The sequence below is a fragment of the Panicum hallii genome, chromosome 5 (genome assembly GCF_002211085.1).
Source record: "Panicum hallii strain FIL2 chromosome 5, PHallii_v3.1, whole genome shotgun sequence".
Lineage (NCBI taxonomy): Eukaryota > Viridiplantae > Streptophyta > Magnoliopsida > Poales > Poaceae > Panicum > Panicum hallii.
The window spans coordinates 2,080,486-2,101,629 of NC_038046.1; the positions used below are offsets into that span (position 1 = coordinate 2,080,486).

Here is a 21,144-nt window from a genome sequence, read left to right on the forward strand (position 1 = left end):
GACACATTGGCATGCACCTCAAGCCATTGCATACGTCAAAATTTAAGACAGCAGGGCCAGACGCAATGACAGACTGACACCTGCGATACCAGACAGCATACAGGCAATTGTAGTACCTTAAAAATGTCTAGTAAGTACCTTCAAAGAATTAAAAAAAAGTAACATATTGTTTTTGCTGGAATTTAACAATTATGGTGCCAGCATCATCCCTATATAAAAATGCACAACGCCGCACATGATAAAAAAAACATAGAATCAAATCAAACCATGACTAAACATGTAGTATATATATTTATATAGGTTAAATGTTCCACCACTAGACATCGGTTAATTGATAGTCTGCAAAATATGCTACCATGTCTGGCATGTCCCCTACATATGACAAAATATGAATGCTCTAAAAGGAGATCAAGTCGCTCCTCTTTTGCTATATATCAGAGCCTGTCAACTATGCAGATACTACGGCTGCATTCCTACAATATTACTTGTTTCCTCCAAAATCCAAATGGAAACACCCAGCAGGTCTAGTAGAGGCGTTTCCGGCAATCAGGAGCACCACAGTGGCAAGGCAGCTTCACAATTTCTCCATCAGGCCCAACAACACTGTCCAAGCGATAACCATAGTCATAGGATAGCTCCTGAAAAGCACCTGGAAGTCAGTACTTTTTATTTCTTCACATGGAGTTTAAAGTTTTTATTTAAAGAAAAGTCAAATCCATTTCACCTGAAGAGGAAGTATAGTGTCAGCAGCAAAAAGTGTTACTTTTGCCAGCTTAACGTCATTGTGCGAGCTCAAGACGCATTGGACGAAAAGGTTAGGTTGGCAACTGTGGTTTATGAACCTTGCAAAATTGCCAATAGAACTAGCGTCTATGCAGTACTCTGGCGCAGGTGGTGCCTCTGAATCATTCTCAGGATGGAGGTTGGGCAGGTGCATTTCAGAGCCAGCCCTTTTCTGCAGGAACAGAGTATACATGAGCGTTCAAGAACTCGTGCCTAGAAAGGATCTGATGACATTTTAACACACCTTAACATTAAATATCTATTATACACTAAATATTCCTAGCTCTAGAAATTCTTAGAGCTGGAGCTCCTGGCACATCAAAGTGTCATTTAAGCAATTAAATATTATTTTAGATCAAATACGTATTTTAAACCACTTCACTTTATTCTAAAAACTCTAAAGCCTGCATGAATCTCATAGTTGGAGCTTTGACAATCAGGCACATAACATAAGACAATTATTTAAACCATTACCTCCCTTCCATCCAAACCCTTCATGGTTTGAAGACAGTCAATGTCAAAAACATAGTTGTTCTGCAAACCATCCAAATCCTCAGTCCTCCTCAACACCCCAGTGTACTCACAGATGGGAGCCCCAGGGAGGATAGTGTCCCAAGTCCTGACACCCCAACCTTTTGAAGCTGTCTTGAATACCTGCAAAATTAAGCTTGTTAGATCAAGTACATTGGTACACAAGCGGCTATGGCTAGATATGTCAGTATCAATCACAACGGAAGAATACTTTGCATTATCATCTATGATTTTTCCAAGAAGTCTACGACTATTCGGAAGAATTGAAAATGCATAGTTTGCTATCTTTTCCAACTACACTCTAGATTGTGAAGCAGCAAATCTCGATAAAGTTCACATATATTGTTACGTAAAGGGAGAAAACAAAATAGAGAGTAAAAAGGAACAAATGTTAATATAAAAATAGATAAAAGTTTGATAATTAATATACTTAAAAGTTTACTAATTTTTCTTACCGTATTATAGATTTATATTTAAAAGCACGCCTACATACAACAACAACAACAAAAAAGATGTGTTTGTTGAAGACCATGATATCCTACACAGTAACAGAAGCTGGTGGGGATAATAAGAAAAAGGGAAATACTTCATATAGGACCCATTCATACAACTTAATTACAACCAAGTGATCTGAACAGTGAGCACTGACCCAAATGATTTAAGCCCTTTGATCTCCTAGTTGTAAGGGAGTGCAAATGGGGACTGCACATATAGAAGCAAAGGGAAATACCAACCTCTAGGCGATACTGCAAACCCTGTTGAGATGTTCTGTTCACACAGTTGTGATTGCAGCTGCAGTTAGCCCCACATTCAAATACAACTGCTTTGGGCTCCACCAACCTAATAATTAACCAAGAGTTACAACATCTCAGATGAAAATGCTTATACAAGTAACATATATGCTGTTTATATGACGTTCAAGACACATTCAACTTCCCTTAATGTAAAATTGCACAGATAAGTAATGATTTTAGTATATTGGTGAACATATACACAAAGTCAATACCGCCCCTCATATCCAATCTAAGTGGCCCATGTTGGGGTGGGAGTTCTCTCATCCCTCTTGGGCTAACTTAGCCCCAATTGGATTCAGTACATTTAAAAAGCGGGCAAGGGGATGAGGGAATTGGCACGTCTCACTTGGGCCGTTCAGAACAGATCCAAGGTGCTGATATTGAATTTGTGCATATGCGCACCAATATACTCTTGTACATCTGAGTATCTGACACTTCCTCTTAGTTGGAGCATTCTAAGCACAAACTTTACCTGCCAATATTCTTATATGATACGTAAGGAAGATCAGAACCATTGCGCTGAGCACATGAACAGTTTTTGTTGCTAGCGCAATCTCCTTCACAATCGCAGCCAATAATATTAGACGGCATCTTGATGCCCTTTGTAATTTTTAGAGACTTCAAGTACGTGAAACCTAAATTGTTGCCAAAAGTAACACATTAATTAGTCACTAATTACTACATAATATGGAAAAGTAACGGGTACAGAGACTAAAAACAACAGTAGAACATAGCAGATCTGTAAGAAGCAACTATGCATTAATCAACATCCGTCGATGATGAAATTCTCATAGAAATGATAAACATTGGGAACTGAATTAGTTACGATTAAGTTTCAGAGATTACATTTAGCATTTTATTGCATCATGATTATCTTGTTTGGTAGTACTACTCTCAGTTATTGTTGTTTGGCACTTTGGCTAACTGCTGTTTGAAGTGTAAACCAAACTGCAAATGGAGGTGTTGTTTTATTATACTCCAACAGTTACAAATAAGTGTTGTTTGACCATAGATACTGTTCCTAAAATAAAACTTTGACAACTGATTTTTGTTCTAATAAATGCATAAAACATAACAAAAGTATAATATTATGAAACTGCATTTTAATACAAATCTACATGTATCGTTTTAAATACAAACGCTCAACAAATAAAAGTAACTTGTAATCAAATTTTGGAATGATTTACTGCACGCAACTCACAGCACTTGAAACCAAAGGAGTAGTTAACATGAAAAAGTTTAATCCAATTTGTGAAACCGCTAGTTTTCTCTAAGATGCTTTTCCACAATAAATTAGCAGCTCTAAAAATTTAAAGCACAACACGCCACATAAACACAAACTAGCCCTAAAACATAGCCATTTGACATATTCCAGGATGTTGCTTATTTCTATCTTCATAATCATGCTGCACAACTGTTCTAGTTTAAAGGAACAATGCATAAGAGGTGTCCAGCAACGAAAATATGAAATGGAAAATTGATATTTTGAGCATACCAGATGGAGGAACAGGCGGGTCATCAACTAAGTTAGTAGCAGGAATGGGAAGATTTTCTTGCCCTCCAGAAATGTCGTCACAAACCAAACTACCAAAGTAAAATGCAACATATGATTAGTGTCATTCATTAGATGTATCATTACCACTATATCCCTAAGATGATAAAAAATGCGTGCATAGATGGTGGTACAGCTAAAACACAGATGTGAAGCTACCACTATCATCAACGTTCTTAAAGATCTGTCTTCTAAGAAGAATCTTTAAAGATAGATTAGGTAGGAATTATATTTTGTTATAGATCCTACATCATCTCTAGTAGAATGCCATGATTTCCAAGTCACTTTGTACCATAAACTATATATATTTGACTCCGGGATGAGGCAATACGACCAAAATTGTATCTCACTTTCTAGCAACTACGCAGTATGAGCTAGTTTATATTACAGCACATAACCCATGCATGAAAAAATTAATTGTGAATGGAAAAGTAGGAATTTAAGGAGTTTGGATCATTTACCCAGGTAATTCAGAAATAGTTGTGGGCGCTTCTGCTCGAGTAAATCGCACCTGGATGTATGTGATAAGGCGCAATAAGTTATGCAAAGAACACATAATATTTTCAAAAGATAAAAATGCCAAAAAAATAAACCAGCATACAAGAAACTGCAGATTAAAATTTGTTAGGAGAATATTGAATCAAATTCAGCACAAATCAGGTGACTGCATTAATAGTACATCATCACAACTACACACTTCTGAAAGAGAATGCTACCAACAATAACAATTAGCATGTATTTTAGCCATCCATCTAGCAAACCTCAGATTGTTTTTTCATTTCTTCTCTACACAATTAACACGATGTAGCATAAAAATAGAGAAGTACAACAGTCTAAGGAATAACCAGACAGTGGGTGCCATCATCAGCACAGCACAACAAATCTAGCTTGTTAACTTTTGTGCAGTCATACCTCAGAAGTTGTCAATGATGGCTGACCCTCAAGTCGCTTCAATTTATACTTGAAAACAACATGACCTTGCAGTCCGTTCTGCACCCAGTCGTCTACAACCTACAGAATATTGACATGAAATAAACAAAAAGAAAAAAAAAACAGACAGAATGTGATAGAACCAGATACTAGCAAAGCTATTTCTGTTGTGTTCCCATGGAACACAATCTGAATAATGATCTAGCCAATAGAAGCTAGAAACATAAACGCATATCCATGATAGTGGAGGTTAAAAGCCCCAAGATCCTATCACAAGACTAAGAGGAGATCCAGTCTACATTATTCGTAAGAGAATTCAGAAATACAAATACCTTGTAAAGTCCATCATAGGTGTACACTTTACCAGTATAGCTAGTCTTTGACGAATGACCCCGAATAACTCGGATAGGATTACCATTATCCCTGCTATTCTGCAACAGTAAAAGAAAAATAGGGTCAACAAATACTAAACAGTTATCAAGAGCTTAGTATAAACAGTTATCAAGAGCTTAGCATTTTACAAAAATAAAAAAGAGGGTAATACTTATAGAAAAAAAGGAACCACCAAAACAAACCTTCAGCGCTAAATTTCCACGTTTCAACTGTTGAGAGCCAATTTGGCGATGGTTGCCAAGTAAATCATTTCCTCCTTGACCCGTATAAATAATTTCATCAGCCTTGTCTAGATCATCTTCATATATCCCAGACATTACGATACATGTGGCCAGTGGGAAAGTTAAGTTCTCATACCCCTTCTACGTAATTAAATTCAAAATGTGTTAGTTAAGATTCATAATGACTCTTCCAATATCAACTTCTACTTTGATTTGGAAGCTGGAAATGGCATAACAGATGACTTGCTCAACTAGTAAAAAATAAAGAGAAATAGCTACTGGATGCAGCAACAATGAATTAGATACTCGGAAATTATGAAAGGGAAGTACTAGGAATAACTAAGAGCATCTACAGCAGTCACCCCCTGCCTAATAAATTGCACTATTGCGAAAGATGTGCTCCAGCAGTCCCCCAATATCTCTCCCTTTCCCCAATAATTATTGGTTTGCCCAATATTTCTCTCCCAATCCGGTGGTTGTATTGGGATGAGGTTACTGGGGAACTGTTTTTTTATGGACAGGCAGAAATCGCCTTTCCCTGTTTTCATTATGAAAACAAAGCAACATGTAGCGTTTAAGCATCCTTTACATCATCCAGAAATGACAGACCGCCAACAGAGACGAGCCAAGCTATTACCCGTGAGCCAACCGTCACGGGTATTGGGAACTGTAAAAGCACTTCCCCCCATAACCCATGAAAGTGTTATTAGGATATCCCAATAACAACTTTTCAGGGAATGTTTATTGGGGGGTGCTGGAGATGCTTTACACTGACAAAAGCATGTTGGATCAAACAGTATTTCCAGCGTCAAATAAACAAATCAGTTACAGGAAGAGATGTCTTGTGGCATGCTTAGAAGGGAGAAATTGCAGGAAGGATCAGAAAGAAAAATTCCAAGTCCAAAAGGTGCACTTCTATTTTTTATTATTTTTAAAAAAGTTTTTTACAGAAACGTTTGCTGAGTACCTTTCCTTGGTACTTCATCCCCATGTAGTCAATCCCATTAAGCCAATGGCTGTGGATGCCTAACACAACCATTTCTGCACGAGAATAAAATTGATCTCCAACATCGATCCCTGAAAACGAAAATAAAAAAAACATCACATTGCACATCCATAAAGTAAATGCAAATATGTGGAAAAAAGAACTCCGTCGAGCTCATGCGCCTCAAACGTCAGAATATGACTTCCGTTCCTTAGAGGAAAACAAGACTAACCTGGTAGATGTCCTATCCTCTTCTCTGGATAAAGGACAGCATTGGTTTCTTGCATCTAGGATACAATAACAAGAGGCCAGAAAGTACAGCAAACTCAGACAGTGATACATTTTGGTAAAATGGTACTGAGAAGAATGGTAAAGATCATCTGGTACCTTTGTGATTGCCTTCAGATCAGGTCGTTTTGATGGGCGTTTCTCTTTCTCCTCAACTTCAACCTCCTGGTTACCACCCTTCTGCGTTTATTGGGCAAAGGAGCATATAAATTTACCCAATATTTGTCATATTCCTAGCAAAATCAAACAAATATACAGGCAACTAAACGGATACAAGAACATGTGCTTCAAGGAATTCAAGATTGCACGAACATTCACACCTTTTTACTACCCTTTGTCTGACGTTTTAGGCCACCTTTAGCCTCAATTTCTTGTAGTGCAGCCTGCGCTCTTTTCTGCTCCTCCTACACATAAACGTACATCAAATGTCAGTCGAGAACACGCACTAAACTGAACAAAACCCGTGTATTCAGGCACACAAGACTACCTGCACAAGGTGGAGGTAGTGGCTGTTGAACGCCCTCAGTGTCTCCTTCACCCTCAGCTTGGCGCTCTTCCCGGTCCCCATCCCGTCATCTTCTGCAGCAGCTGGAGCACCAGCGCAAGAAATTGGCACCGCCGCAATCACCGGCTTCGGCTTCCTCTCCCCAGGCTCAGCGTTGGAGGCCTTCCTGCCCGGGCTCTTAGCACCCTGCGCCGCCGCCGGCTCCTGCTTCTCCTCGTCCCTCTTCCTCTTGCCACGGCCGCGGCCGCTGGGCGGCTTGGGCGGCTCCTGCTCCGCGTAGCTGGGCCGGACCGGCCTGTTGAGGCAACGAGCGCTGCGGCGCAGCGCAAGCGCCGCCAGCGGCGCGGGCGGCGGCGGCTGCTGCAGGGAAGTGGCGTCGATGAACGGCGGGTCCGGCACCGGCGCCACCTCCATCACAGCCACCGAGTCCATCTTCGCCATCCACAGGACGCCACGAACTTCACCGAATCAAAACCCCAACGAAACCCCGAGAAAAAAAGTTAGGAAAACAGAGGAACAGAAAACCCCCATTCCCTGACGAGCGATGAAGCCGACTTCACACCACACCAGATCGCGGCATCAAAAGCAGTAAGAGAGAGAGGAGGAGCTCACCCTTCCGTTGCCACCGGAGAAGACGATGCGGCAAGTGCCCCTGCGCTCCGCGATAGCGGGAATGCCGGAAGACGGAGGGAGGCGGGGAGGGCTGAGGAGAGCGAAGCGTCCAGAGCACAGCAAATAGGGCCGGAGGGAAGCACGGCTGCGCCTCTCCTCGGCCCTTGCCTTTTTCTCGCTGCGAGGGAAGATGACAGTAATGCCCCTGGGTGTTGCGTTGTATTTACCCTCGCTGCCTCGGCGTGCTGGGTTGGGCGGTGTTTGCCCGGGCGAGTTTGAATTTTGAACGAGGCGCACATTGGGCGGCTGAGGATTAGCCGTTCAAATTGCAGGCACCCGCGTCACCGTCCGATCGAGGTACGCGTCTTTGAACCCGATGCGTCAAATCGCTGCGCCAGTAGGGCAACGCGGTGATTTTCTTCCATACCATTCATACTGTATGTACGCAAGCTAGGGGCTAAAAGAGGGGAACCTTAGCTGGGGACAGGAGTTTCTATTATCTTGCTTCATCAATTCCTAGGCAATACAAGTGTGGTGTGCTTTCAAATTTTGAATTATGAAATGACTGTTTGGGTAAGACTAGAATATAAGATGCGCATTCAGTACTATCACGAAGTATGATGTGATGTGCGGCCTCCATATTTTATTGGTATTTTCAAGTAATACGGTTGTTTGTGCTATTTTGAATTTTGAAATCTTTATCCAGTTGCGACAAGAAGAAATTCCATCCTAATATAGATGATGCGGTCCCCAATGTTGAGCTTTGACCAACCATGTTTATCTACAAAACCCAATTAATAATTGTTTCCCTTCCTACCCTTAAACCACACCTCGCTAGCCAGCAACAAATGTATGCATAGAGACAAAGTTAGTTAAATGCGTGCCCAATAGGTGGTTCTTACACTAAAGTCAAGTTGAAGGTGGGTTGATTCAGCAAAAAGTCTATAAAGGATACTTCAACATAGGTGTGATAAAATGAACATTTGCATGTTTAGTTTGAAACAAAACCTTGCTTCATTTTTCCACGCCTAAGGCTAAACGAGTTGGGTCAGGTTAGTAGTTGTTTGGATTTTTCCTTGTAACTCGGGCCCACATGTCAAAGACTAAGAAAAGTGTGGCAAACAATTTGATGAACTAACTTTAGTTTAGTTAGTTCTTTTAAAAAAAATTTGGTTTAGTTAAGTTTGGTAAGAATGTGTGGCAAACGTTTACTCGTACGATCTTAGTATGCCAATCAAACGGCCCGTAATTTTGCCTTGCTCTTGCTAGTGACAGTAACAAGATACAACTGGGAATATGGGATGAAACATCACGGCTGTGACCGAAATGCTAGTGTGAGGTCACAGTTTTTGTTGAATATAATTGTTTTCATCTCTTTTTTTTTTGGCCTGGATCTTCGTTATACAATCTCTTGGCTTCACACAATGGGCCTTGACAACCTCTTCCTTATTTTCTTGCGATTCAGGTCATTAAACGGAGAGGTGGTTGGATGCCTTTTTTTTCTTTCTACTAGGAAATATGTCCGTAAGTTGCCATGATTGAAGATCTCGTATGAATCGCGACTATTTTATTTTGTGATAAGAGTCTGGTACGGGTCGCGACTGTTTTATTTTGGGATGAGTTTTCTTTAACACGCATTTTTGCATTCCCATAGTATTCGAGCCTTACAATATAGTATTGTTGTTCGATTGTCATTACAGAGACGTTTCGGGTCCATCTGTCGGTGATACATGTTGGACCAAACTAAAATTACTGGTGGAAATGTTGCGTGCTTAGAATTTTTTCTTTCTATTGATATGATAAACTTCAGTTTTCTAGAGGTGATAAACTTCAATTAAGGTGTCTTTTTTTGTGGGTAACGGAGTTTGTGTAACATGTCCTCGTATTGGCATGACCTATGTCATAAGCTCATACTATTAGTCTAACTTTTCCATATATACCTAATGCTAGTTATGACAACATTAGACATGAACCGAAATGACCTAAGATTGCTATACATAAGAGCTGCTAGTAGATGTTTAGCAGCAAGCTGTACGAGGGCCTCAAGTGCATGAAAAGATAGCATGACTTCGTACAGTAAAAAGGTAATTCGCTTGAAAACTGAAAAACAGAGTGAAGTAAAAAAAAAGGCCACCGTCCGTGGGGATCGAACCCACGACCACGTGGTTAAAAGCCACGCGCTCTACCACTGAGCTAGGACGGCTTGGACGTTCACGAATATTAAACGTTTTATTAATCTTGTTACACATCCAAAGGGAGACTGACTTCACCTAAGTGAAAAGAACTGAAACAGCAAGGGATTGTCGTGGCTTGGAAGGTGCCTTCCTGTTCATAGTTTTCATATGCATACAGCCAGAGCTTGGTTAATTGGTTTGCAGTCTAACTGGTGAATGGATCCCGCCCCATGCAAGCAGACACAGCTGCATCTTACAGTTACACCATTATTTCGGGACCTTAGATACATCTCTGTTACAACCATGGATCATCATGTGCTCATATCCTCTAAAAATACTACTCACAATGTGTATGGTCAAAGGGATTCAGGCTGCTGGGCACAGTCCTTGAGGGGGATCAGGGGCGTCTTCCCTCCAAGGAACTCCGGGAGCTGGCTCTCGTCGATCTCCCGGCGGAGCGTCTCCTGCAGGCTCTTGTTGTCCACGAAAACGAACTGCAAACACGTTGTGGAAAGCAATCAGGAGAAGAGGAGGAGGATATGGTCAATCCGCACTAGCAGTTTCTCGAGGCAGCAGGCGGCAGTTGGTGCCATAGCTGGACAGGATTCAGAGAGATCGATCACCTTGTCCCTGGTGTTGTTGTCGATGAACGGGTAGATCATCTTCCACGCCTTCATGAAGATGTAGGGCACATTGATCATCAGCGCCTTGCCGAGTCTCTCCGGGTAGTAGTTCTGATACCATTTATTTGCTCCGGTTGCTCAATCGTGTGCAAGGAAACTTTTGTTTAGTTTAACTGAACGAAGGCAGAAATGACAGACCTGCATGATCTCTATAGCTGCGATGTAGGCCCGGATGTCGCAGTTTGAATACCCCCAGCCCTTCAGATCAACGACGCAGAGGAATTTCTCCTGACCTCTGGGGATTCTGCATTGTGCATTGCTCCGTGAATTACTACTACGGAATCTTTTGCAAGCCATTATACCATCAGAGTTCAAAAACTGCTGGGCTTCATCATTCATCAATGGTTACCTGGCACAGATCTTGTCGAAGAAGTAGACAACAAAACCTGCAGAAGAACTGTGATTCAGACACTCATTATCGGTGAGAATATAATCAACGCTAGCTTGCTATCAATCTATCATAAATCTTGGCGACGAACAGCATGGTCATCAAGTGCATATATACTCTTGAACTCTGCCATGTCGCGGTTGGCGGAGTAGTGCCTGGCCGGGAAGCCGACGAGGAAGGGGCGTCCGGTCCTGTCGACGCCGCCCATGCAGACCTTGTCCTGCGCGAGCTCCCTCCGGACCTGCTCCTCCGGCACGAAGCCGTCGGGCGCCACCTCCCTCCGCCACTGGAGGAACTTGAGGAACATGGCGGCGGCCTTGTCGACGTTGTGGTCGCGCGCGCGCAGGAACCTCCGCAGCGTCAGGTTGTCCAACTCCTGCGTGCGTGCGTCAGTGCGTGGAATGGCAGAGACGAACTTCAGTTAGTTTCTGAACGCAATCATCAGTGGAAGGTCCCTCGAAAAGGAAATGCAGTGGGTGTTCGTTTCCTCCCCTCTAAAGTATAGACCCGTCACATCAAAGAGAATCTTTCTATTTAGAAGTATTAAATAAAATTTGTTTATAAAACTTTTTGCACAGATGGGTGCTGATTCGTGAGATAAATTTAATGAGCCTAATTAATCTATAATTTGCCACAGTGATGCTACAGTAATCATCCGCTAATCATGGACTAATATATCTCATTAGATTCGTCTCGCGAATTAGCCCTGTGGTTCTGCAATTAGTTTTGTAATTAGACTTTATTTAATACTTCTAAATGACAAGATTCTCTTTGATGTGACACCTCTAAACTTTAGATACTAGAAAACGAACGCACCTGCCAGTGAAATGTGGATTTTTACTGCTAGTAAAATAAAGGAATCTTTAGGTCCTTAAGCCAACACGGGTCAATGTTGATTGATTGGATTTTAGAGGCAAAGAGATTTGACTGGATGATGGGCAGAATGGCATGTCTGTGTGTCTGATCATTTTTTTTCTCTTTTCGAAAGTGGTGCCTCTGACTTTGAGGTTACTCTATTGTAGATTCTACTATTGCAAATTGCATTCTTTTGTACTTAGAATAATACAAGCGCCATGCTTCACGCATGTAGTATTTGATATCCCCGGAATACCGGATGCGAGGTGCCACACCCTGTTCACTTGTGTTTGTTCCATTCTCCTATGTGACTGATTGAGCACACCTAATTATCAACTGACAGCTCCATGTATCTTTTTTGGAGAATACACAGGAGAGCTGCATATCATTTTATTAAGAAGAAAGAAATTTATCCATGTAGTTATCTCATCGAGTAGTAATTCTACAGTTGTAAAAGCAGTTGAACCTAGCACGAGATGATATAAAACGAATTTTCCATTCCATTCCAACTGCTGCCGTTCTCAGTTTTAATGAAAGTATTGCCTTTTGCCTTGTATTTTAATGAGAAGCTTAAAAGTATAATGAAAGTGTAAAAGTATAACGATGGATCGGTACTTTTGATGTCAATTAAAAACAGTCTACTCTGTACTGATCAAGTCCAAACTGAGCCTACACCAAACTCTGTATTGGCGAAAGAGCTAAGGCCACGTTTAGATTGCAAATTTGTATAATATTTGGAACTTTTTGCTACTGTAGCGTTTTCGTTTGTATTTGACAAATTTTATCTAATCATGGTCTAACTAGGCTTAAAAGATTCGTCTCGTGATGTACAATTAAACTGTGCAATTAGTTATTTTTTTACATACATTTACTGCTTCATGCATGTGTCCCAAAATTGATGTGATGGAGAGAGAGTGTAAAAATTATAACATTTGGAAGCGATCTAAACGGGACCTAAGAAGCAAACATAAGAAATCGCATCGTCCTCGAACGGTGCGCCAGAAAGAGCCGATCGAGTCCCCCGAAGCTACACGACAGGATAAGAAAGAACAAGTGCGGACGCATCACAACGGAACAGCCACACAACATGCGCGCACGCGAGAACTAGGCAAGGGGGGATCGCGTGGCGCGATGCATCAAGCAACCGGAGATCAGATCACTGACCTTGGCGTGGGGGTCCTGCGCCTGGACCGTGGCCCTGAGCTCGGCGACCTTGAGCCACTCGCCTTCCCCCGCCGCTCCGCCTCCAGCGGCGCTCGCCATGATCACCCCTCCTCCGCCGCCTCCTCGATCCAGCAGCGGTGACGATCGAGGTGAACGAGACGAGGAGCAGCAGCAGGAGGTTGCCAAGAAACTGGGCCGGTGCTCAGGTAGACAGGTAGTGAGGACGACGAGGAGCCTGTTTGCCTTTGACTCTGGTGCGGAGGAGTGGGGGATCGCTGCTGGCTCAACGAGCAGGCGGCAGGGCACAATCGCGAGCCCTAATAGTTATATATGATGCAGCACAGATCGAGCTGCCCCTGTCTTATCTTGGTAATGATAGTAATAACTGAGGCGTGGGTCGCATGGCGTGCGCTGGACTTTGTTTTCTCTTCGACTTTTCCGGATTCCTTGCGAGAGCAAGCTCAGCTCAGCCCGGCGGCGAAGTCGACGACGCCGATGCCGACCGCCCCGGCCTGTTGGGAGTCCTGCTCCGCGACGACGGCCGGCACAGCACACGACTTTTGCTGTGACGCTATGCTCGTTCTGGCTTCAGTTCAGAGTTTCTTTCTTTTTTTAAAAAAAAAAAGGATTCGATTCAGAATTTCAGATTCGGAGCTGGGCCGAGAAAGTCCGGCCATGTGTTCTTGCCAGGGCGACTTGCTAGACCGTTGCGTTCGTGGACTCGCTCGTCCGAGTTCAGTTCACCACAGATGCAAGCTGGGCCGAGAAAGTCCGCGCACGTTTTAGCCGAAGATGATGCATGGGTCAGGGTCACGCCGGTTTGATCGTTACAGGTGTGCACCCGTGTCTCGCCGATTTGTTGGCCAAAACTTATCAAGTTTGACCTTTTCAAACACAAAATTCTCCCTACATAAATTAAAGGAGGACGTACACTGATTGTTTTTTTTTTTGACATGAACGAACGAACCAAAGAGTTAGGCTATGACTTTCTGTGTAGCAACGCAACTCATGAAAAGCTCATATAACCTTTTTTCTTTTGTATTTGAGCTTGGATAGAAATAGAAAAAAAATTATACCAAAACTGTAGAGCTTGACGGGATCTACAACTACAACTCTGTGGTCCACTGCATATAAGATGCATATATATATTTGCAAATATATATATTTGTATATATATATCCAAATATTGTATCAATTATTTCAGCAATAAGATGGCCTACAGAGTTGTACATCTCATCATCAAGCTCTACAATCTTTATGTAATTTTTATCCCTATACAAGCTCATATGAAAATGTGTTTTTTTTAAGATATGATTTCTAACATGCATGCGTCTATTGTACTAACTTTAAATGACACACATATGCTTGTTATATATAGATAGTGGTTGACTTTGACTCTGCCATGCATTAGCGACGGAGTCCTACATCAGGAAACGGTGATCCTGCCGAGTTTAGCGTCTCACGAACGAGTCCGTGTCCGTGTCTGCCAGCTGCAGCTTCTTCCGGACTGAACAGGAAAATACAGCCAGTTCAGCGACGAGCGACTTTGCTTTACTGAAAAATGGGACAGCTGATACTGCAAGGACTAATGGTCTCAAGCCTTTATTATTATGTTGCCGTAGGCAGGTGCCATCCCATTCATAGTTTCATTTCATATAGCCCAGCCTATGGTACAGACAATGTCTGCCGCCGCCAATTGGAGCAGCTGAAGTATGCGAGCTGACAGAGCTGCATTTTGCAGTCACACCACTGTTGCAGGGCTAGTAGCTAGATCCCGTCTTCCTCCCTTCTGTAGGCTAGCCAAAGGATCATCCTTACTTTGTGCACCCAATTAACCGCTAATGGAGATTACCGACGTGTAATGGTAATGGCTAAACCGATTGAGGCTGCTGGGCATAGTCGTCCTTGAGGGGGAACAGAGGCATCTTGCCGCCAAGGAACTCGGGGAGCTGGGTCTCGTCGATCTCCCGGCGCAGCGTCTCGTGCAGGCTCTTGTCGTCCACGAAAACGAACTGCAAAGGCATTGCGCAAATGGGTTACAGTTTCCTCTTCTGTTTTTGTTTACCCAAGTAGCGGCAGCGGAAGCAGCTAGAGCCGCGGTCGATCGCCGAATGTGGAAGGCCGTCTCACCTTGTCCCTGGTGTTGGTGTCGATGAACGGGTAGATCATCGTCTTCCACACCTTCATGAAGATGTAGGGCACGTTGATCATCAGCGCCTTGCCGAGCCGCTCCGGGTAGTAGTTCTGAGGGAGCAGTAATGAACAAGAAAGGATCATCTTCAGACAGTTGCTTCTGCTGTCTGATCGTGCAAGCCAGCTTTTGCTTCGTCAGCCAACTAACTGAATGCAGAATCGTCGAATTGCAGGAAACGACAGACAGACAGACCTGCATAATCTCTATCGCAGCAATGTACGCCCGGACGTCGCAGTTGGCGTACCCCCAGCCCTTAAGATCAATGATGGCGAGGAACTTCTCCTGACCTCTGGGGATCCTGCGTTTCATCAATTTCCTCCACGGATTACAAGACAGTCTCGTGCAAGGCATAGCAACACAACCACTGGAGCACTCCATTGCTGGACAGAGATAAACTGCGTTTTTACACAAAATCAGCTGAGCACAAGCAGTTACCTGGCACAGATCTTGTCGAAGAAATAGGCAACAAAACCTGCAGAAGGAGAAGAGAACAAGCATGATTCAACTGTCAATACTCATGGTGTTGCGTTTTCAAGCCAAGCCCTGACGAGCGAGATGATCAACATTGCGCATTGCATACTCTTGAACTCTGCCATGTCGCGGTCGGCGGAGTAGTGCCTGGCCATGAAGCCGACGAGGATGGGGCGGCCGCTCCTGTCGACGCCGCCCATCCAGGCCTTGTCCTGCGCGAGCTCCCTCCGCACCCGCTCCTCCGGCACGAAGCCGTCGGGCGCCACCTCCCTCCGCCACTTGAGGTACTTGAGCAGCATGGCGGCGGCCTTGTCGACGTTGTGGTCGCGCGCGCGCAGGAACCTCCGCAGCGTCAGGTTGTCCACCTCCTGCATGTGTATATATGTTCGCGCGTGGTGAGATGCTACCAGATTCACTTCAGTGAAAATGACTGCTAGTAGCTTCTGAATGTGATTAGTGAATGTTTGGGCAGTAATTTCTGGCAGTAAAAAACTGCATCTTGATCAGGTCATCAGACCAGCAGAGAGATCGATGTGGAACGGTGATCCCGTTGGCCAACAACTACTGTGATCCCGTGTGCTACATCTTTGGTAACGAGCACACGGGATCACACGGTATTACAGCTACAGTTGCAAAAACTACAGAGCACACCCACACTGCTTTTCCTGGTAACGAGATCTACAAAGAGACGCTGAAAATGATCTCTGGTCTTTCTTTACTTGCCATATCGACGCAGTCTCAACATACACATGTCTGGCTGGCCGTTCAACTTTGCAGTTTAATATGAACGTGATGTGAAGTTTAAAAGATTCTCATCACTGTATCCAAGGATTATTTTAAAAAAATCTAAGCTCACCAGTCTATGGCAGTGAGCAAAAGAGAAGGAAGTCCAGTGTCCAGTATGTAATTGACATGCATCAAGCTAAGACAGAACAGGCAGGCTAAGGCACTAGAGACTGACGCGCACGAGCAAGGTGAGGCTGGGATCGCGCAGGACGGCGACGCAGCAGCAGCAACCAAGCGGAGAGGCGGCCGGGCGGCTGCTGCTGCTGCCAACTTGGAGCACGCCGGTTGTTCAGCAGAGGAATCAAAGACGAAGCTAGAGCAATGAAATCGAGACGAGCTGAGCTCGTGGCCACTGACCTTGGCGCGGGGGTCCTGCGCCTGGACGGCGGCCCTGAGCTCAGCGACCTTGAGCCACTCCCCTTCCCCCGCCGCGCCGCCTCCAGCGCTCGCCATGTACGTCTCCCTCCTCGCCCGGCCTCCTCGACCTAGTAGCTAGCAGCAGCGAGAGCCAGCGACGCCGCCGCGCCGCGGACGAGAGGACGACGAGGACCCGAGCTCGAGGAGGGGTGAGGAATGACGACGACGCGGGGGCCGCGCGCGGCTAGCTAGCTCTCGGCAGGAAGGGGATCGAGCGAGCAGCTTGTGGACGAGAACGATGGGGCTGGAGCTAGAGCGACCGGCTCGATTGGGACCCTGCTGGTACTGTACGTACTAGTCTGCTGCGTTGCGTTGCTTGTTATCTCGCGCGCGTTTTCCTGATTTTTTCGTCGTGCCCTTCTCGGTCAAGATGGATGATGGTGACGCGATGTACTGTCCGAGGGAGGACGACGAACACATGCGGTCCTGATGCTACGCCGAGGCGCCCGTGCCGTGTCGCCCTCTCATTCATTGTTAGCATGGCCTGGCAGCACGCCCGCCACAGGCCACACCGTACGTAGTCCCATGCTCTCGGGCAGCGATCATCCGCTGATCATTGGGCGCTCGCAGCTCGCCGGTCCGGCGATGGGGACACGTCGCCGTTCCGGGTGTCCAGCTCTACCAGTTTTGCAAGGTGCGTGGTCGCGAGCCGGCGACCCTGAGGAAGTCCGGCCATAATATATGCGTTGCCATTAGTCCGACAGGGGATCACCTATGGGGGCTAAAAGATTATGGTCCTAATGCTTCATTCAAGTTCAACAAATTCAACTTGATCTTTAATCTATTTCAGCTTAAAATTATATAAGATTAGAGTCTGAACTTCGGCCCTTAAGTCATTAGATTAAAATTTAAGATCCTTTACCATTCCTAGGGTCAATTGATGGCTGGCGACTAGCAACGGCGCGTGCGTGGTGCGCGCCCGTGTCAGCTCGCTGATCTGTGGCCGAGACGGCAGACTTGCTACTGTTGGAGTAACGACGAGGCGCCGCTGCCTCTGTTTTTTTTGGACGGGGTGTCGGGACGGCAGTACCGTAAGTCCGTAATGCACAAAAGTCCAGTCATCGTTAGGCCCATATCAACACCGATGTAGCAAGGAAATTTCTTTCTCATAAAGGTCCCAGTACAGTAACAAGGCAGAAAGTACATCCCGCAGGCTCAACATAGGAAAAAGTCCTATTTACCTCCCTCAACTAGAGGTTGAATCCGCTTTCCCCCCTGAACAACGAAACCATCCAACCGGACTCCTTGCTCTCCTGAAATTGGACACGTGACCTCCTCGAGCTGTTCTCGACCCGGTTTTGTCTGACGTGGCACCACATCGACTACACGTCGGCTATCTCACGTGGCAGGACCCCACTCGTCAGCTTGTTTGGGGAGTAAACGGTCCGCCGCCGCCGGCCTCTCCCCATCGGCCTCCATTTCCCTTCCCCTTTCATCCCAAATCCTAGGAAGCTCCGCCGCCTCCCCGTAGGCCTCCATTCCCCGTCCGTCGCAAACCCTAGCGAGCTCGCTTCCCCCGATCTGGTGGGATGTCACGATCTATGAGCTCCAGCTCTGCTCATGGACCGTGGAACGGAGATGGCTGGCGCCGGCATTCGCCCGTCCTGTACTGCAAAGGGCCATTCGACTATGAGCCGTCCGTCAACTGCCACTGTGGTACGAAGGCGGTGCTATGGATCTCCTGGAGTGATGACAATCCTGGACGGAGGTACTTGAAGTGCTACAATGCTCGGATAAATCCATAGAGTATAGTGGATTCAGTTTTGTTTGTCCGTAATACAATGTAGTTTTGAAATCGATGGATGGGAACACTTTGCAGTCTGGAGGGTGCGATTTCATGGGATGGTACGAAGGGCCTGTTGATCAGTTCGTCGCCTCCCTGGTCGTGGACTTGTGTGACGCTGTTTGGTCGCTGAAGCGTGAAAGGGTGGAGCTGAAGTCTGCTCTTGCCGATGTTGTGGTGAAGATGGAGCAGCAGAAGAAGGAAATCACTGCTCCGAAGTAGGCTAATGAAGCTCTCAATGCTGCCAACAGGCCAAGATCGCAGAAGGCAGGGATGAACAAGTTTTGGGTTCTTGGTTTGGTTGTTTCCTTTGCTGCTGCTGCAGGTTCATGCGCTTAGGTTAGTGAAAGGACCTCAGGATGTCTAGAGGGGCGGGGTGAATAGACTAATCCGAAACTTAAAAGACTTTGAATACTTTCAGTAATCCAGATGTTCGGATACTCCGGATATATATCCGGACTATCCGGGTATAAAACAATCTATACAAAAATAAAGATACTGAAGCTGTAATTCAGATCGAGTAAATTTAGAAGAGCTAGGGGTATCTTTGGACTGTTTCTTTGGACTGTTTCTCACCAGTTGTTTTGCTCTGGAGACTTGTATAATAGTAGATCGATCTCAAACCCTAGAAAGTTAGTCTCACAAGCAAATAACCAATCAAGCAAGTAAGGAGCACAAGAGATAGATAGAATTTGTTTCCCGAAGTTCACTCCCAAAGGAGCTACGTCTCCATTGAGGAAGTATTCAAGATACGGTGCTCAAGAACCCCTATACTCCTCTCCCAAGGGTGAGACCAACGCTCAAACCCAAAATCACTTACTATGTATTCCTCCGAGAGGAATGACAATTACAAACTTCCTGTGATGCTCACAACTTGCTTGAGCACTCATGAGTGACGCCTAACCGTCTAGGAGCTTGAAGCTCCAAGAGTAACAAACTTGAATCCACCAGCTAGACAAGGATGATGTGCTCAAGAGATGGAATGGAGGCTCACTTGCATAAATCTTTGCTTCTGCAACAATCTCACTTGAATCCCTAAAGAAAATCACTCAAGAATAAAGAAAGAGGGAGTGAGGGAGCTGTTCTTTTGCTTGTGGACGTTTCTGGTCGAAATGAGCAAGAGAGAATATGAGTGAAGGGGTATGGGGGGTATTTATACCCCATCTCACAGAAAACTAGCCGTTGGCAAAAGGGTATCCGGATACTCCGGGTTTATGTCCGGATACTCCAAACACTGGGGTCCGGAGCCTCCGGACTCAGAGAATTTTACGGACGGGGAACAGTTATCCGGAGACTCCGAGTATATATCCGGATACTTCGACATCTCTGTCCGGATATTTCGGATCGGGATCCGAACACTTCGGGTTTAGCAGGAGATTTCACAATAAGGCTATTTATAGTGGTAGGTTTGATTCTTATAGTTTTTGTAGTTTTTCTTGAGCACGAATACCACGTCAACACCTATAGATCAAAGTCCCTCTTGATAGTACGGTGTTCTTATACTCAATTTCAAAATAAAATCTAATCTTTAAGTAAATTTGAAACACCACTTTCATTTCCTTTTTGGCGGGTCATGCTTCGTAATACGCTTTGCTTATTCACCCTTAGCACCTGCACACATACTTGATAACATGATTAAATATACATGTACTTTTTCATCTACCACCAAACCCACTAAGGGGCTTAGATATCTTTCAGTTAGGTTGCTAATGGAGGTCTCAATGCTGCCAATACTGTGGGTTTGTGCAATAAGAAGTGTACATGTTAGTATCGTTAATGTTCTAGCTTTGTGTTTTAAGAGTGGACCTGCTAATGGATGTACATGTTTTATCTGTGTGGTAGCTACCAGTACGTGTGCTACCACCACTTTTTGTGCTGTAGCAGTAATGACACTTGGTGTACTTTGTTAACTCTTGTGCTGGAACTATAATGGCAGTATTGTCTACTTTGCTAAGTCCTGTGTTGGATCTGCAATGGCTCTAGTTTGTGATGCAAGTAACATTGTTAAATAATTGCAAACCTAACAGAATGTTAGTTTGGCATACATCAGATAAAAGGCCATAGAGTTTGGCATTTTTGCATAATTAAACCAAGTTGCAAACTTGACAGAATAAGCCATACAGTTTGGCATACATGACACAATAACACATAGAGTTTGGCATACATCACACAACAAGCATTACAGTTTTAGATTCATCACATAAAAAGCCATGGAGTTTGGCAAAAATCACATATTGAAACCATATGTTTGACCTACATCCAGAATACTTGAATTACTTCACAGTTTTGCAGAGTCCCAAGGAGGAAGGAGAAGCATTGGGCCTGGTGCAATATGCTTCTTTTGAAGTTGTTTCTTCTTTGCTGATTCTTGGGCAAAACATTGTACAGATGATGATCCAGACCTCACATTAACACTAACACTAGATGCTGCTGTTGATTTTGGAGCCTGTGCATGCATCTTTATTGTTGCTGACCCTGATGGACCTGTTTGAACTCTTGCCTTGGGTCTGCTGTGTACCAAACCTAGACTTTTTGCCTACAAGGCATAAACAAAAAATAAGGATTGTAATGCTTGAAAACGTTCAAAAGGTTGCACAAGTTTGAAATAGTTGTACATGGTACCTTCATATTAGAC

At 44.5% G+C, this 21,144-nt stretch overlaps 3 protein-coding genes and 1 non-coding gene across 5 annotated transcripts; all 4 read right to left on the reverse strand.

The window, feature by feature from the left end:
- Nucleotides 1–255: 255 nt before the first annotated feature.
- LOC112893853 (histone-lysine N-methyltransferase, H3 lysine-9 specific SUVH4) lies at nt 256–7,728 on the reverse strand. Of its 2 annotated transcripts, none has more exons than XM_025961369.1 (16): nt 7,595–7,728; nt 6,965–7,440; nt 6,798–6,881; nt 6,577–6,657; nt 6,422–6,476; nt 6,172–6,281; nt 5,166–5,342; nt 4,923–5,021; nt 4,573–4,671; nt 4,122–4,171; nt 3,604–3,692; nt 2,581–2,743; nt 2,049–2,154; nt 1,258–1,437; nt 725–955; nt 256–638 (listed from the first exon to the last, which is right to left on the reverse strand). In XM_025961369.1, exons 2-16 carry the CDS (start codon nt 7,421–7,423, stop codon nt 525–527), a joined length of 2,097 nt encoding a protein of 698 aa, XP_025817154.1. In that variant the 5' UTR covers nt 7,424–7,440; nt 7,595–7,728; the 3' UTR covers nt 256–524. The 2 variants fall into 2 exon arrangements, with proteins under 2 accessions (XP_025817154.1, XP_025817153.1); XM_025961368.1 differs by having other exon boundaries at nt 5,166–5,345.
- A 1,997-nt stretch (nt 7,729–9,725) lies between these two features.
- Nucleotides 9,726–9,797, reverse strand: TRNAK-UUU. The gene has a single exon. It is a non-coding gene; the product is annotated as a tRNA-Lys (tRNA).
- A 78-nt stretch (nt 9,798–9,875) lies between these two features.
- Nucleotides 9,876–13,406, reverse strand: LOC112893920 (phosphatidylinositol transfer protein 3-like). The gene is made up of 6 exons (XM_025961448.1): nt 12,859–13,406; nt 10,957–11,215; nt 10,801–10,837; nt 10,590–10,695; nt 10,392–10,502; nt 9,876–10,262 (listed from the first exon to the last, which is right to left on the reverse strand). The coding sequence occupies exons 1-6, from the start codon at nt 12,955–12,957 to the stop codon at nt 10,125–10,127; spliced, it is 750 nt and encodes a 249-aa protein (XP_025817233.1). The 5' UTR covers nt 12,958–13,406; the 3' UTR covers nt 9,876–10,124.
- A 1,026-nt stretch (nt 13,407–14,432) lies between these two features.
- Nucleotides 14,433–16,976, reverse strand: LOC112895952 (phosphatidylinositol transfer protein 3-like). Its single transcript, XM_025963969.1, has 6 exons — nt 16,667–16,976; nt 15,633–15,891; nt 15,488–15,524; nt 15,245–15,350; nt 14,989–15,102; nt 14,433–14,870 (listed from the first exon to the last, which is right to left on the reverse strand). The coding sequence occupies exons 1-6, from the start codon at nt 16,760–16,762 to the stop codon at nt 14,730–14,732; spliced, it is 753 nt and encodes a 250-aa protein (XP_025819754.1). The 5' UTR covers nt 16,763–16,976; the 3' UTR covers nt 14,433–14,729.
- Between the last annotated feature and the right edge of the window lie 4,168 nt (nt 16,977–21,144).